This window comes from Cibotium barometz, chromosome 32 (assembly GCF_041138505.1).
Source record: "Cibotium barometz isolate CiBa-2024 chromosome 32, ASM4113850v1, whole genome shotgun sequence".
Lineage (NCBI taxonomy): Eukaryota > Viridiplantae > Streptophyta > Polypodiopsida > Cyatheales > Cibotiaceae > Cibotium > Cibotium barometz.
In genome coordinates, this window is record NC_141077.1 from 1,985,001 (window position 1) to 2,003,415 (window position 18,415).

Genomic DNA, 18,415 nt, shown 5'->3' on the forward strand with positions numbered 1-18,415 from the left:
ATGTGCATGTGCATGTGTGTGTGTGAGAGGGAGAGAGAGAGAGAGAGAGAGAGGGTTGTAGAAAGGGAATAGTTCTTTTCTGGAACCTTGGTCTGCCGCAGCAATGCGCGGGTGCAATACTAGTATATTTTAACCGGCTGAAAAAAATTGTTTTTATCCGTGGTGTGAACTTGAGGAAGCAAAGTGAACCTACACAGAAATTCTCGCAGGTTTATTAATTAATCTAATACACATGAAGTGGGCCAGATTCTAGACTTTGGACAGATTGAGAAATGCGCTGCGCTAATAATGAAATGTCACTGATCTAAATATAGACAAAACCACCACCACCACCCCTTTCTTACAAAACCGACCACATCTTTTGGCCGCGTCGTCCACGCGTTAATCGTCTTCTCTGTTTTGCTTTTCCTTTTTAAGTACTTTGTCTTGGATTGCTGCAACCATATTCTAATAGTACCCGAGCGATCAGGACCATAATCCCTGCTTCACAATTAAGCATGGTAACCTTGTCTTAATTTAGATTTCACGACTGATATAGTAGTTGGTTTATATAATCATTGAGGCGTGTACTCTTATTAGCTCCATTTGATCCATTATGCTAACCTAGATTAATTAGTTCAAAGCTTGTCTCATCAGGCAGATAACATAGCATATATTCCTGATCAATATTGTTACTGGGGTATAATTTAGGCTGATTGATTATCTCAATCTAATAGTGTTTGGGCTGATTAAGCAATGCTAATCCAATGGAGTATTAATCTCGTAGTTCATTTTACGTTAATTTGTTTCATCAGGCCGATATAATTCAGGTGGACGAAGCTCTGTCTTACGTGGAGGCATTGAAGGAGGAATTGGTGAAGCTGATAAAATACAGAGAAGACCTTCTTGTGCGATGTGAAACTGACAAAGGTGACACAAAGTCTGTGTCCCAACAGCCGACTGCAGAGAGCAGGCTATGCATCATAGATAAGCCCAACAAAGGTCTTACACTATCAAAGGTTATCGCTGCTTTGGAGTGCTCAAACTACACTGTCATGCATGCTTCTCTTCAATCACTGCCCAACGGGAACACTGCCTACATCATCCATGTACTCTCCGAGACCTGATTATCATTGTTATCATACCGTGTGCAATAAAACCGTGATCATTACACCAGATTGTTTTCGTTCTCTCAACAACATTGCTTTGGTTCATTGAGTTTAAAAGTACAAAAACTTAGATTATTATGTAAGTTCTTAAGTTGGTTATGTATAACCGGTGCATGCAATGGGAATAGCTCTATTACCTTTTAAAAGTGAAAATTCCAAGGGATAAATCTCTTCTTTCTTTTCAATGTCATGTTCTTCATGAAATTTTGAAAACCACACTTATCTATTTGCTCCTTCAAGGATTTTGTGACTTCCATGGCGGGAGATGCATAAGTGCCTCCTCTATAACCTTAACAAAGTATAGTGTGTGTGTGAATGTGTGCATGCGTGTGCGTGTGCGTGTGCGTGAGTGTGCATCTGCGCGCGCGCACGTGTGTGTGTGTGTGTGTGTGTGTGTGTGTGTGTGTGTGTGTGTGTGTGTGAGAGAGAGAGAGAGAGAGAGAGAGAGAGAATGATGGATTTTAATGTCCCACAAGAGGTCAAATATGACTATGGGACCTCTATAGGTAAATATGTACATTCATCACAAGCACACAACATCAATTAAGGACTAAGAGCCACCCAAGCTTTAAAAATGAACAAATAAGAGAGAAAAAAAAGAAAATCTCATATGTTCCCAATTGGATAAGGACTTGATGGTGGATGAAGAATGTCCCACAAGAGGTCAAATATGACTATGGGACCTCTACAGGTAAATATGTACATTCATCACAAGCACACAACATCAGTTAAGGACTAAGAGCCACCCAAGCTGTAAAAATGAAGAAATAAGAGAGAAAAAAAGAAAATCTCGTATGTTCCCAGTTGAATAAGGACTTGATGGTGGATGAAGGTTGAGAGTTACGTCAACTCTAAGAGACTAAAAGTGTTGGTTTGGAAATAATAAATTCTTGGACGATGGCTCTTCCCTCTTGAAACATTGCCCATTTGCTTGCCTTCCAAACCTCAAGAACCTTGACCAATACCACTCCCTTCTATTTTAGACATGTGCAGATGTGAGCTCTTCAACTATCGAGATCTTGGTACCTTTTAAGAACTTGGATTCCTTTAGTATTTTGAGCCTTGCTTCCCTTAAGGTGAAGGCCACGATAGCATGACCCTTGGTACTTGCCTCAATGGTTTTGGTTAGGCCACGATAGCATGACCCTTGGTTCTTGCCTCAATGGTTTTGGTTTTCTTCATGGTGAGGTTGGATTATTGCTCTCGAAGAAATGCAACCCCATTATAACCCAGTCATTTAGTCCCCCATCCCCTCGTTTGAGAGGGCTAAGTCTTCTCTAGGCTTCAATTCTTTGAGTTCATGTAACGATCATTCGGGCTTTGCTAATAATAGTAAGGTAAGTGCAATATAAGAGGTTTATTTTTAAATACATATGTAAATATATTTACACAAGGGTTATTTCATGTGATTGACGAAATTGCTTCCATGACACATCTTATTTAATAGGTAAGATACCAAGTCCTAACTTAGGGACTTCCACTTCCAGAAAGATGCTAAAAGGGTGGCTTCTTCTAATTGAGATTGAACTAGAAGCAATGGACTTCATGCTGATTGTAACATGGGTGTCAGTAGAGGTCTAGATATTTGCAAGAGACTATATGAAACTTGCACATCAAGGGATCAATTTAGTGCAAATAGTTTGCATGAAGCACCATAGGCTTTGCAAATTTGGCTTACTAGCCCCTCGGACATAGGGATACTGAAGTTTCCCACCATGACATAAGGTTGTGGCTAGATTTTGAGCTAATCAGAGCTTGCCAAATAGGAAGTCAAGCCAAATCCTAAGATATTGGGCACTTGGGTGTATGATTTTATTATGATGAGGGGGAAATGAATGTGCATAATGAGACAGGAGGGCTACCATCGGAGTTAGCAAATTGAGTTCCTCTTTCAATGGGGATGGCTCCTAAGATAGACATCTATAATCAACAGTATCTTCCTACAAGCTAGATTTTGAATACACTTCTTCCTCTTGGTCATTGGCCAACCATTTTTTACAAGTTCAACAAATATATAGGGGAAAACAAATCCTTTCTATAGTGATATAACTAGGGTAATGGCATCTAGCTACCTCGGCGTGAGCATCCTCAATGATATAAGGCACTTCATGGGGGCAACATTGGAGCACTCCATCATTCCCAGCTTTGTACAATTAGCCAACCACCAGTTGGTAAGGCTAAGATGAAATTTTTCCTTGGGGGATGCACCAATAGGAAAAGCACCTATGGACAATAAGAAAAGGACATGCCCATACCAATCTCGGGGCAACATCCACCTTAAACAACATTCTATCAGGAAGATCATCATTGATACATGTGGCTAGCTTTCTTGTGTTGATCCAAGATAGGTGGTCCACCATGACATGTTCCTTTCTAGCTCTTAGTAGGATTTTGACATCAAATTCTTGGAAGAGGAGCACCGCCACACCCAACCTATCATTAGAGGTTTATAAAGAAGGTATTTTGAAGCTTGGTGGTCAAAGATGATGACAAGGTAGGTGCCCAAAAGGTAATGCTAAAATTTTTGGCAAGCATAGACAATGGGAAGGCCTATCCACTCTATGGTGCCATAGTCTTGCTTAGCCTATGTGAGAAGGTGCCTTGCATAGTAATAGATAAGGCAATCCATTTGGTATTCCTCGCTAGTTTGGGTGAGGATGACACCCACGATTAGCTGAGCTAACATCCCTGCACTTGAGAAACTATAGACCAATCTTGGATGATCAAGATGGGGGCCTTAGTCAGGCACTATTTAAGGAAATTAAAGGCTTCAAACTCACTAGAAAACCACTATAATGTTGCGGAAGGACTGACCAAGAAAGTGATGGGGGCCTTAGTCAGGCACCATGTAAGGAAAGTAGAGGCTTCATACTCACTAGCAAACCACTATAATGTTGTGGAAGGACTGACCAAGAAAGTGATGGGGGACTTAGTCAGGCACCATTTAAGGAAAGTAGAGGCTTCAGACTCACTAGCAAACCGCTATAATGTTGTGGAAGGACTCACCAAGAAAGTGATGAGGAGAGCTATATCAACATACATGTGAATGAAACAGAGACGATGATAGCTAGTGTGTCCTATAAAGGCTTGACAACCCTTGGGATTGAGTGGAGTAGGAAGGCAAAGGATGGCTATAATCGTGTCTAGTTCTGGGGCTACTTCTTCTATAGAGATGATATGGCCAAGGAGGGTGCCTTGGACAACAAGAAAATGACACTTAAATGGATTAAGATGCAACTTAGAGTGAAGACATTTGAGGAAAACTAGGGCTAGTTGGGATAAGTACTCAGTAAAAGCTTCCAAAAGAGAGATATGGTGAGCACCTTTGAAGTGGGAGAAGTCATCCAAACATGTCTAAAGAAAAGTGTTCAAGTATTCCCAAAACAAATTGGTGATGATCCTCTCAAAGATGGCAAGAGTGTTACAAAGCTTGAATGATAATTTTTTAATGGATGTAGGTACCCTACTGTGTGGCAAAAGCAATTTTGGCTAGTCGTCTGAGCATGGATGGCCAATTAATTATAGCTACTGAACCCATCCATAAAGCTATAGAGTTTATGTCTAGCCACACATTCAAAGACTATCCATGAAAGGGATTGGAAAGCCATCCTTGATCGTGGCTTTTAAAATCCTAGAAGTCCACACAAACCCTAATATTATTGGTCTTCTTCTTGGGTGAGATGACTATGGGGAAAGCCACTCAAAATGCTCTACTAGAGAGATAATGTTAGTTGCTTCCAGTTTTTCTAGTTCTGCTTTGATAGCCTTTGAATACTTAGGGTTGAGCTTGTAAGCCCTACCCCACACAAGATGGGTTCCTTCCATGGCAGGGATTGTGTGAACCCCTATGGCTACTAGAACACCCTCCAATTCTTTATAGCAAATTATTTATAGGTCTATGTGAACATGTCCCTATAAGAGTGGGATCGCTCACCTTGACGGATCAAGTTAAGATCATTATCCACTCTTATAGGGACATGTTCACATAGACCTATAAATAATTTGCTATAAAGAATTGGAGGGTGTTCTAGTAGCCATAGGGGTTCACACAATCCCTGCCATGCAAGGAACCCATCTTGTGTGGGGTAGAGCTTACAAGCTCAACCCTAAGTATTCAAAGGCTATCAAAGCAGAACTAGAAAAACTGGAAGCAACTAACATTATGTCCGTATAAGAGATGACTATGGGGAAAGCCACTCAGAATGCTCTACTAGAGAGATAATGTTAGTTGCTTCCAGTTTTTCTAGTTCTGCTTTGATAGCCTTTGAATACTTAGGGTTGAGCTTGTAAGCCCTACCCCACACAAGATGGGTTCCTTCAATGGCAGGGATTGTGTGAACCCCTATGGCTACTAGAACACCCTCCAATTCTTTATAGCAAATTATTTATAGGTCTATGTGAACATGTCCCTATAAGAGTGGATAATGATCTTAACTTGATCCGTCAAGGTGAGCGATCCCACAACCTAGAATCTGAGAGGATGGGTTTGGGATCTACTTTCCTACCTAGATTAAATTCCAAACATGAATATGAACATGACAGGAGGGGGAGCTATGGTGTTGTCAAAGGCAAGCATAATTGGATCATGACTAGGTCATGACTAGGTCAATTAGAGATAGACAAATCACCAAACTTGTGGTCTTCCTTCCAAATTTAGTGGGATCTCTAAAAAATTGATCATTATGAATGTTATGATAACTTGGATTGGCAGATCTAGTGGCAAACAGAGGGGGATTGTGGCTAACCAATACAGTGCACCTAGGAAGCTCCTTACGGTGGTATAACAACTAGAGCATAAGAAGTGTATAAAGTGGTCAATTGGAGATAGAGAAATCACCAAAGTGGTCGTCCTTTTTACTCCTAGGATGATCCTTAGGTGGTATGACGACTACAGCTTGGTTCTTCTAATGCTCTTACATCATTAGAAAGAAGATCCTTGGGTTTGGTGCTTCTAATGCCCTTACATTAGAAGGAATGGAGGCCCTATTGCCATTTTGGCTAGTTGGTGTCTAGTTCACCCAGGCCGATCACCTCAAAGTGTTGCTCAAGCTTCTTAGAAATAACCTCTATGATCTCCACCATATTGTTATTGTAAGTTAACCTATGGGCAACTTCCAACCAATCCAAAAGCTTAGAATCTTTACTATGAGGGATAATCTCCTCTTCTTGGATGGAATCAGGTGTTTTCCTAGGGTGCAATGGTTGCCATGCTAGCACCCCGGATGTCTTTGTCTACACCATCCTCCAATTGGAGTTCAAGGTGGCCCATTGATTTGGGAAGGCACAACTTTTCTCCTTTCTATATATGTAGCACTCTTGCCTCAACTACCATTAAAATTCCTTATAGAATATTTCATACACAGATTACCTTAATAGTGAAGCCCTCAACACCCCCTTGGGGGCTTTATCGTCTATAGTGAAATGAAAAAATATCTCCAAATCATATCATGGCGCATATCTATCCACCCATGATGGAGATCCTTCTTGTTCTCCATTGCCAAAAAAAAAACGCAATGAATATCTCCTACTTTCAAGAAAATGCGCCATTGAATAGTGAAAAATAAGGATGTAATTTCTCACTCTCAATGGGACAATAACAACAATCTATCCACAATCTCCCAAGGTAGTGTCCACTCCAAACCCATTACGAACATGATCCTCTGTGAGCTTGTTCCACACAGGAACATGCTCATGGACGAATGAAGAGTCCACATGCAAGTCGAGAAGCACAAAGTCTGCCACCCAAGCAACTTTTTTTTTCTTTTTCTTGTACGCAAGACCTTGTTTCTCCAAAGCTATAAATAAGTCATTGATCTTTTCATACTCCTCATTTCTAATGTAAAATCCAAATTCTTTGCCCATTGAAACGGAATCCCCAATGCCATAATACAAAATAGATATAATGATTGTGACTTCAACAGCAATGATGGAACATATGTGGACATGCCAAAATTTTTTGGAGGAACCTTGGACCCTATGCAAGCAACAAATCTAAACATGTTCCACAATCAAGAACCTTAGATGATCCATAAACAACTTGTTAGAGTTGTCATGGTATCTTATTTCCTTAGACTCACCATTTGAGATCCCTCCCCCCCAATATATCCTCGTCATCATGCATCATGAGGTCAGGATCATCATTAAGAACTTGCACTTTCACATAGCCAAGAAATTCTTATTCAAATGCGCAAATTAGCAAAAGAGCATGATGTTTTCAACAATACAACCAATGAGTGTGAACCTTCACGGGGATTTTCATCAATCTCTTTGTTTTTTCCTCTTTTGAAAACCATTCCCTTCTCCTAATTAGCTTTATTTCTCCCCTTTCCTGAACCACCTTATATTTACATTTTATAGCATAAGAAAAAGACTTCCGGCAACATAGAGAAAAAAGGATTAAAAACTATTTGCTTTAGTTGAGTCCCCTTGCATGACTTGATTATTTTGCCTCCTCCCCTTTTCCCATGCTTCATACGTCTGCCTCTCATGAAGAAGAACATTTGGAGGAGGCACATCAATCCACCAAGGACATGTCGCAATCTCATAGGGTGAAAGACTCTTCTTATCATTCCCGTGCACACTAGGGATAAAATCAACTATAAAATGGGCCCTTTACTAATCAAAAAATTAGTGCTAATTAAGATATCCACCAATGGGAAGGGGGGGAGTGCATATTCTATCCACCACTAGCTTTAGCTATAAAATATAGGATAGTTATTACATTTCTTAGCCGTGTCCCCCTATCTTCTACCTCTCTCTAGAGGTCACACCAAAGTTCAAGGCAAGGGTCAAATATCCTTTTTAAAATGACATGGGCCAACATTTTTAAATAAAAAAGTGTAGCTCGGCCAAAAAAAACCCTTTTAAAAATGAAATTTTGGTTTTTCCTCCAAAAAGGTGTATTTACTTCAAAAAAGGCTATCTAATCATATTCTATGGTCGGAAATCCATTTTTGAAGCTCATTTCAACTCTCTAAGCTCTTAATCTCTCTCTAATCCTCTTCCACAAGCTTCTTTAATCTTTTATTATTGCAAAATCATCTCTAAAGCTATTGTACTCTCCCTAATCTCATGTTGCTCTCTCTTGCTCACCCATACTAAACTTTAATCTTCTATTTCTTTAATCATTTCTTAAGCTATTTTTCCCTCAATTTCCTTACTCTTCTTCACCCATACATCTCATTATGCCTACCTCTAGTAAGAGACCAAGTGATTCCATCTTTGAATACCTTCTCTACAACACTACAGAAGATGAAGGTGAGTGGATCAGGCATCTATTTAGGGTGAAAGATTGGGTTTATATGCAACCAAGTGCCATAGGTCCACATCAAGTTCTTAACCGTGGTGTTTTGGAACACCATTGGAAGGGAAGGATTCTTCATTTCAAGAAGGATAATAATGGAGAAATCAAGGCAATAATACAACATGTCTACATGGCTGTAGACATGTATCTTCCTCCTTCCACGGAGAGGAATAAGCTCCTTTGCAACTGTAAGTATGTGGTTGTAATTTTATTTGGAAACGGCTTGTTTTGTTTTACTAATTATGGTATGTGGGTTGCAGACATTTTCCCATCAAGCTATATTGAAGAACAACCTTTGAGAAGCCTTAGTGGTGTGTTTAGTGCTTTTCATAGTACAATAGGTGAGCTTATGTTTCCAAGTGAGAATCATAGAGCCCTCTTCAACAAAAATATATTCTTTTACACACACTCCTACAAAGTCCCTTCTCGGCCTACAGAATATGGTACCCTTGAGGAGATCCCTATGGACTCTTTACATAGTGTAGAGTGGCCAGTTCTAGATAGGTGGAGTGTTAATGCTTTCAAAAACAAGATGTATTCCAACATACACTCCTCCTTAAAATTATCTAAGGCCTCTAAGTTTGTGGGGCTTAGATGGTTTGCCACAGTCCATCTATTTGTATTTATGTTCTCTAAGCTTTTTCCACAACCCACCCCAACAATGTTCATTTGCAAGAAATTGCAAATTGAACAAATTAACAATGTCTTGAGTATTGGATGCTTATAGTAGCATAATGTAAAATGTGGCAAATAACGTTGCTAATGATGCCTTCTCTTGTAGTGATTGGCTATATGTACCAGATGTGGGCAAGGGAAAGGAGGCTACACATGAGATGTTGGAGCTTGAGCTTAGTAAGCTCAGCTCTGTGGTGATTTAAGGGGAGAAATTCCTCTTTTTACATGACCTAGAAAAAGTCTACAAGCTCAACCAAGCCAAGTTCCTCTCCTTGTTAGCTGTGAATGATGAATTTCCCATCGACAACAAGGGCTTGGAGGCTTTGCAACAAGGGCTTGTTCCGGTGTAGGGTGGTGTGCATGAGTCCGTGATGATCCTAAAATCAGCAATTGCAAAGGCTGATCAAAGCCTTGTGACTAAGGAGGAGTTTAGAGAAAAGCTCAAGAACAATTACCGCTGACCAGAGAGTCTGAGGATGGTACATTAGTGTCGTTGGAGGAACACAAGTCCTGCATCGACATTTGCAAGCCTGAGGTGGTTAGCTCTAATTTCAAACACACGGTAAGATAAATTATGTATGAATCTAATAAATATAATTGATAATACTACCAGAATTCTTCTAATCCTCTTTCTTGTGTGTAGCATATAGTCTCTGTAGATGCTTGGGCTCAACGTAAAGGTGGCACATGCGAGGATTTGGAAGAGATGCCGCATTGGCACATGCGAGGATTTGGAAGAGATGCCGCATTGGCCCATGGGTCGTATTGCACCACCTCAAGACCTTGTTGTGGTGCACAATGCATTTTTCGCCATGGCAACTACATGTTAGCCCTCAACGTACTTAGCAAGGTCATATGCTTGTTAACGATTCCAAGAAATGCTGACAAGATAGTGCTCGTCAATAAGGCTGCAGTGTACGCTGCCTTTCAAGGGGGTTATGCTTCTAAAGTGCTCGCACACACTGCATTTACAGAGAATATTGGTGAGAGGGACCCAGATTGTGTCGTCAATGCCATATTGTCAGGGACCCAGATTGTGTCGTCAATGCCATATTGTCGGGGACCTTTCCACTTAGCAAGAAGAGGTGCAAGACTGTAGCTAGGCATCTCAAGAATATTATGAGTTAGCTTGAGAATTTATCATAGATAATGTGTTCTACAATCAATGTAAATTCTTTTTATTAATACAAGTGGGTTTTTTTATACATAATGTCTACATAAAGTTTGAATAATGTAAGTTTTCATGATATGCGAGAGAGAGAGAGAGAGAGAGAGAGAGAGAGAGAGAGAGAGAGAGAGAGAGAGAGCCATTGTGGATAACACTAGATTGCATGCGTGTTTAGTTTGTGGTATCAGTAATGATTAATTTGGGCTAACTTCCCATGATGCCCCCCATGTCCTTTCTGACCATAATGAGTGTGTAGTTTGTCTGATTTAGCTAGCACCCAGCTCTAATTGATAGCAAGGCCTATGTGTATGTGAATGTGACTACTTGTAAATGTGACTACATGACAATTGGAGGCCACCAAATACAAAAAGACCCCCAACCTGAACAGGGCGACTTTTGCTACTAAGACAGGCTTCTTGTCTGGGCAAAAGTCACCCTATTCAGGTTGGGGTTTTTTTTAACTTTTTAAAGCCTTCAAACTATACATAATAACAAGTGAAATATACAACTCACACTTGTAAATGAAATATACAAATACATTTAAATTTTTTTGATACAGATACACATGCAATCAAGGCGTCGGATGGACAACTTGAGAAGCACTAAAAAGAGAATATATTAAGTGAAGTTTTACATTGTCCAATCATGTACATAATAAGGGAAAATATTCAAATGTTGCATTCCAGCTTCATGTCTTTACACATGATTGTGACCCGCTTTGCATGGATTGCACACAAGTTAGAATCTTCAAACATGGTGACCAAAAATTCCTCCATTGCTTCTTGGATTACAGCTAAGGCAAGGCTTTTCATCCTCTTGTCTTGTCCCCCTAAATCGTATAGTATCTCTTTGACAAGACATGCAAAAGGAACTCTCGAGATGAGGAGGTCGACACTCTTTTGGAACCTCCAAATCTCCTTTAGAGCTGCCATGCCATTGCATTGTTTCCTCTTGGGGGCACGAGGAGGAGGATTTCTTGCATGGGTGGTTGAGGAGGATGTGCATGAGCATTCCAATCTCATGCACGTTTATGCCAAGTGGATGATGGAGCTCGTTCAGCTCTGCTACTACTTCTATTGTTGCTACTTCCGTTGTTACTACTGCTACCACCTCTTCTCGTGTTGGTGGGGCAACGGACCCATGCCTCGATGCAAGCTCTTCCCCCTAATTGTGGAACATATTGAGGGGATAGGAATATCAGCCCATGGAACTCCATCAAGGTCAACATCACTCCATGTCTCTCAATTAGGGTCAATGGTGGTGGTCAGGTTAATGGTACCCAGATGAGGGGGAGAGGGAGGTGGAGGTGGAGGTGGCGGGGTGCAGACAATGAGGTGATGGTGGATTCTTACGTGTAGTGTTTTTCATACGAGCCATGGAAAAAAATGAAGTCAAAATATAGAAATGAGAAAAGAATGAGACTATTACGCCTTTATATAAAGTCATTTATAATGTGCTCAAACAGTAGGAAACCGGTCAAAAATTACAAAACCACCAAATTAGACACATTTAACCAGCTTGCTATTGAACTTCCATTTCACTTCTCTATGTTTGCCTCCTTCCTTTTGAGTCATGCAACTTTAGCGATTGCTGACATTCGAGCCTTTTCCCTAGTAACATTTCTTACAAGATTGTTGCGATAGAACCAATTAAACATCTCCACAAGATAATTGCTATGTGTCTTCCCTCCACCATGTAGTGTATTCTTGAAGTACACTCCTTTGGCTGCGTAATGTGATTTTTCCATGCCTTGGGTGTTGAACATATCCAAGGACCCGTATTTTGGTAGAAAATACGGTCCATGTGCATATACAATGTGCTATAAAAAAATGTCCAAGTAAGAAATGATGAAGACAAATGTTTATGGAATTTTAGAGTAAGCAATTGCAACGTTAATTAATGAACAACGATAATTAAGATGATAATATCTTACCATGTAATATATAATGGAGGTATCTTCCCAACACTCATCACTAACAAGCTTGATGAATTATGTCACATCTATTTTGAACACACTTTGTTCTTCTTGAGTTGTTGTGCTCTTTAATATAGTTGTCACAACCTTGTCAAAGTAAGCCCACACCTTCTTTTGCTTGTTTTGTAGAGTTGGATCCTTGTCGAGATCTGTGTTGCACTTGCAAAGATCTTTCCAATGCTCCCATCGCAGGCTCCTCCCTCGATCGTTCATAGGATACAAGAATCGCCTCGCCTTTGCACCACCGCTCATTGACACTTGTTGAGCAACAATATGATGTGCCCCATACTTCTTAAGATCTGAGACTAGGAGGCCCTCTTGAAAACCAATGGGTCCACTTTGATCATGTGCACCATTGTAGTGGTTGTACAACTATGAGTGCATATGTTTATCATCAGTTTATGCATGAGCTGCTTACTATTGCAATCAAAGAGTTTAAGGTTGAGAACAAAAATGCATAGGTGGTGTTTTGGACAATTCTAAATGACACTATGCAGTGATGTGGTTATGGGGCTGCCCAGTTTAATGGCTTTATGTGGCTAATGAAGCACATGCCAATTGGTTGGCAATTTAGACAATCTTCAATAGAGGTGAAAAAAATGTTATGCTACACAAAGAAAGATTATTCTCATTTCATTTTGGGAGAAGAGTATGTTGGATCGTGCCAAGTGTATAAAGCCACAATATCAAGAGGAGCACAAACAAATGACTAGGCAATGAAGAGATGCACCAAGCAAGGTTGTTGTAGAAACATCAAAAGACAAACTTGTCTCATTCTGGAGATTGGGGCATGCACGGGAGGAGGACATCCCTTCATTGGAGACATGTCTTGCTTGGTGGGAAGTGTGTAGATTCCATTTCAAAATGGAGGTTACGCTAGGAGAATGGTGGTCACTTTGTTCCCCCACTTTGTTAATCTGTACGAGAAACACCATACAATGTGTGAGCAACCAAGAGAGGGGATGGACGTGTCATGAGATGGAAGGAGAAGATAATCAAGGAGTCCCAAGGCTAATATTTTGGAAGGGGAGATAGTGCATGAGTCAATTGTTTGCCAAGGAGAGTCTCATATCTTTTGGGTTGTCACCTCTCAATCGATGGAATCAAGAGTCTCTTATGCAGTTAATATATGCCAGTTTCCTACGTGCTCTTGTTCAGCTTTCTATCTTAGGGATGTGAAGAAGGAATCTTATAAACCTTGTGAGAATATAAACTTTGTATTCATTAGGGTGTTGGGCTGCCACCTCTGAGTCGAGGGAATCAAGACGGTCTCTTATGCAATTAATATATGCCAGTTTCCTAGGTGCTCTTGTCTAGCTTTCTCTCTTAGGGATGTGAAGAAGAAATCATATAAACCTTGCAAGCATATATACTTTGTCTTCATTAGGGTGTTGGGACCATATATAGTGTAAACATAGTGCAAATTAATTATATGGTTCAATGCTAAAATATATGTTGACTTCATCAGTATTTGGGGATTTCTTAAAATTGCTAGCAAAAGGAATGTGAGGGGATGTTAGCTGCACATTTATTTGATTTGCTTGTCAACTTGTGATACATAGGATTTGTGTGCATCGATAAGGGTTTCACTTAAATTGGTTTAAAATTATGTTTTGGATGCCATTTGAGCATCAAATTAGTGGGGAAGAAAAAAGTGATTGGTCACATATCCGAATCCCAACATCGAGAAGCAACATCTTTAGCAGGCCCAAGCACTAGTACAAGACTTTTAGGCTCAACTTGAAGAACCACCCATACCTTTGGCCTATGTACAAACACCCGATGAAAGGTAATTCATTCTAGACCCGTTTACTCAATGTCTAGGACAAGAAGCTAAACTTTCCCACCAAGAAAGGCAGGAGCCCCAACTTATGCTCAAGGCTGTGGAAGATCCATTCACCAACATGATGTTTAAAAAATGAAGATCTTGCCCCACCTGTGCCTCCTAATCCTCCATTGCCTATTCCACAAGTGTGCATTGCCTATTCCACAAGTGTCCAAGACCAAATCCCATGTCCACATCAAGGAACTCGATGAGAATAGTGACACAGAGTCTGACAATGACTCACAAGGTGGCCACACAAAATTTGATGAGGTATTTTACCCTCCCATGGCACCTAATTCTCAACCTCAACCCCCACCAAATAAGGACCAAATTGAACTTCCATATACCAAAGTCCACCCTATGAACTAGGCCCTGAACATGAGGAATCTCCTCATCAACATGATCTTTCTTCCTATCAACCTTTCTATTTTCCCAACTCCAAATGCCCATTGGAACCTTGTTTAAAGGAAATCCAAATTTATGGAATGACCTTAGGGATTGGATGGAACGAAAACTATAGGCTTTCGTAGAGGAGAGAGATAACTTAGATGCTTTGGATGAATCTGAGCCCCATCATCCTAAACTACTCCATGAGCACAACCCACAACCCAAAGGCACACCGACAATTTGAGTAAATGTGTTGGGCCACTACTTTGAAGGTGATGATATAAAGAAAACCCTGCCATTTCCTATCTACGATGTACATGCAGTTAGAGACATCCTAGATGGGGGTACTAGCATAAGAGTTGTCATATAAGAATGTGCTTGGAAACTTGGGAACAACCACCCCAAATCCCACCAAATTGAAGATCTCGCTTGGTAGATAGGACCTCAAGATTATAGTTAGTGACATGACCTTCAAACTCACATTTGTAGTCATGGACGTTCGTCATGGTAGCTATGACAACATCCTAGGAATACCCTTCATGAGACTCACATGACTGGTCTATGATTGGGACACAAATCATATCTACCTCCACAAAGGGGATCAAACACTCAAAGTGAATTTACATACCTGGGCAAACACATCCAATGATCAGAGGTCCCTTCGTCGAAGATTTTGTGACTACAACGAGGACTAATGATGTCTTTGTTTACAAATCTTGTCATCAAATCCTTTATGACGCATGAGACAAAGCCAACCACGGTTGGATGAGAATCCTAGCTTTACTTAATGCACTCCCAAATCACGAAGGATATCTCCCCGACATGAAATGGAAACCTTTTGGGTACGGTTAGATTTCCCCTTTGGCAAAAGTATGCAAAGAAAGTGTGCCTTGTTGTCTCGCACAACTAGCCATAATCGTTTGCCATGGGAAACATGGGTCTCCCTAGGCAAACCATCTCTTCATAGTGCTCATGCCAAAAATTCATATGCCTAGTGAACAATGTATACAAAGCCTTGTGCCTTTTACACAAATTGTACATAATGTATCTAACCCATTGGCTTGTAAGTTTTATGTGGTTCCCACAGGTGAGACCAAAGAAGCAGTCATCCTTGGAGGGAGCGGGGTCAAGAAGGCCACATGTACAATCAACTCAACTGACAACATAGCTAACCTTGAGCTTCCCAAGGGCAAGGTAATGATGATCCTCTAGGATGAGGAGTGCACCAAATCTAATCCTCTGCCAGCAAAAACTCTCTCACCCCCAAAAACGGGTAAGTCTTCCACCGCCCCCCAACTAGCACTAGAACTAAACCCACCAAGAATATGGATTAGACTCCCGATTGTGAATGGTCTACAACAGTGGCAAGCCCATATATATTCCATGGTCCACACCAATCTCATATTCTTGGAGGCATGGAAAACCCACACTTACACAAGAAAACACTTACATTCTAATTTCACATGAAATGCATCTAATGAGTGTTAGGTATTTCATTCCTAAAATATCTATAGAAAATAACCAGTTAGAGTGGATATTTCATGTCATAGATGCAAGAGCACTCCAACGACAAATTATAATTCAAAAAGAGTGGATTGATGCCACTCATTTGCTAAAAATTTTGGTGAGAAGAAACACCACCAGGGAAGTCAACTGCAAAAAATCCACAATCCTCTTGTGTCCCCAAGAGGAAATCATCCACATAGCCTCTCCCTCGACCACCCTCCAAATTCAAGTCTCATCCTCATCACTAGAAGTCTCACCTGTTTACCACACCTTGTGCCTCACCAAAGCCAGTCGAAAGGGCATGACGGTTGACACCATCCCACATTGACATCAAGCCTCGTCTCGTTGACAATCACCCTCAACTCTACCTCCTCAACCACCTACACCACAAGCACCTTGATCTCTTACCATTATCTTGACAATCAATGGTGGGTTACCAATAATCTTCTTGTCGCAATGGCTACACAGAATTATGGATCCCAAAATGGCCATCTTAGAAACACAAGTGTAAAAAGCAAACAAAGCTAACAAAAACCAACCCTAAGCCAAAACTTAATTATTAGCTCATCGTCCCTTTTGCTGCTTGCTCAGAACACAAGGCTACTATGAAGGTATTACTCACCTATGGCTACCCAAGAATGTAGCTTGTACGCATCCACCATAACAACTCTCCAACGAGCTGCAAGACAAAAGGCCCAATGGCCAAAGGTTAGGAAACCCCAAGCACATCAAAGCGAACATAGGTGGGTGCCTAAAAACATGCTGAAAGATCAAGGCTTCCATGAAGGTAACACTGGCCTTTGGCTACCAAAGAATGCAGCCTATGCTCTTCCACCACAACAACTCTCCAAGGAGCTACAAAAAAAGGCCTAGTGGCCAAGGTTAGGAAGCCCCAAGCACATCAAGCCAACATAGGTGGGTGCCTAAAAACATGCTGAAACATCAAGGCTTCCATGAAGGTAACACTGGCCTTTGGCTACCAAAGAATGCAGCCTATGCTCTTCCACCACAACAACTCTCCAAGGAGCTACAAAAAAAGGCCTAGTGGCCAAGGTTAGGTAACTCTAAGCATAGCAAAGCCAACAATGATGGGTGCCTACCAACGTTCTCAAAGCTCAATTCTTCCATGAAGGCAACACACACCTATGGCTCCCAAATCCATAATCAAGAGCTTGTCCTCATCGTCGACAACCTACATGTAGCTCAAAGACTTGTCGACAAAAAACCATGAAGCCTCATCAACCATGGGTCCTCATCACTATGATGAGTGCCCAAACATCTCTTAGAAGCCCAAGGCTTCAATGATGGTTCATCCATCATTTGGATCCCACAACATTGAGTTGGCCCAAACCACACAAACCAAGCCAATACCCATCCAATCGACGCAAATGGTTTAGTGACCAATAAGGAAGCAAGTCCCTTTTCATCAACTAAATCATACAAATTTTCCTACATATCAAACCTAGGCACTCAGAACCTTAATTCACCGACTCCTTTCAACCAAAAGAGCCTCATCCATGAAGCTCTTTCTTGCCCCTAGACTTTGTTACCAAACCAATGGACCATATCACAAATGTCAGAGCTTATCCAACCACTCAAATAAAACCTCAAGGGTAAGCTCCCAAATCTAGTCAAATGGGCTAATCAGTACAAAACCCTCTTTTGGGGTGTTGACCAATAAACACATGTAAGTCCTCCATGGACTTTCTTTTGGGGTGTTGACCAATAAACACATGTAAGTCCTCACCCACATGAGGACTTACATGTAAGTCCTCTTTTGGGTCTTCACCCACATGAGGACCCAAAAAAAAAGAGTGTCTAGTTGATTAGGAATATCTAGGTAAGTAGGACAACGGGCACACCTTTTTCCCCCACCCATGCACAACACCTGCAATTCTCATTGGGCTCTGTCATATGCACACACACCACACAAAGCTTCATCACATCAATAGACATATAGGTACATCTTTGGATGGAGGGACCATGGAGGGTACAAGTCTGGTCAATGGTAGACCCATCGCCTTAATCTTCTTAATGATCCATAACGTCTTCTTATTCTACCTTAGCTTTGCACGCCAAATAATGTAAAGTAGCTTTAATTTGCATACTAAAAACTACTACTCCTCAGGATCCTCAATGATGTCAACTACCACTCTCACCAACACAAGATCCCAGTCCCATGAGCTACACAATGACAGAACAAGACAAACCACTAAAAGAGAGAGAGAAAACAGACCCCCAATAAATCCATGCCCACAAGAGTAAAGATACCTATTAAGGTGTCTTGGTGAAGATGCTATAGTCACATTTACATCACCATCGAGATATAGCATCTCAGAGCATAATTAGTTTACATGCAAGTTACCTCCTTGTCCCTCCAAAATATCCCCCTTGCCATTTGCTTACTAACACCATTATGTTACTAACC

The 18,415-nt window shown here is 40.9% G+C and overlaps 1 protein-coding gene across 1 annotated transcript; it reads left to right on the forward strand.

Moving 5' to 3' along the window:
- The first annotated feature begins 465 nt into the window (after nucleotides 1-465).
- On the forward strand, nucleotides 466-1,299 carry LOC147619734 (uncharacterized). The gene is made up of 2 exons (XM_086772626.1): nucleotides 466-500; nucleotides 795-1,299. Exons 1-2 carry the CDS (start codon nucleotides 498-500, stop codon nucleotides 1,104-1,106), a joined length of 315 nt encoding a protein of 104 aa, XP_086628752.1. The 5' UTR covers nucleotides 466-497; the 3' UTR covers nucleotides 1,107-1,299.
- The last annotated feature ends 17,116 nt before the right edge of the window (nucleotides 1,300-18,415 follow it).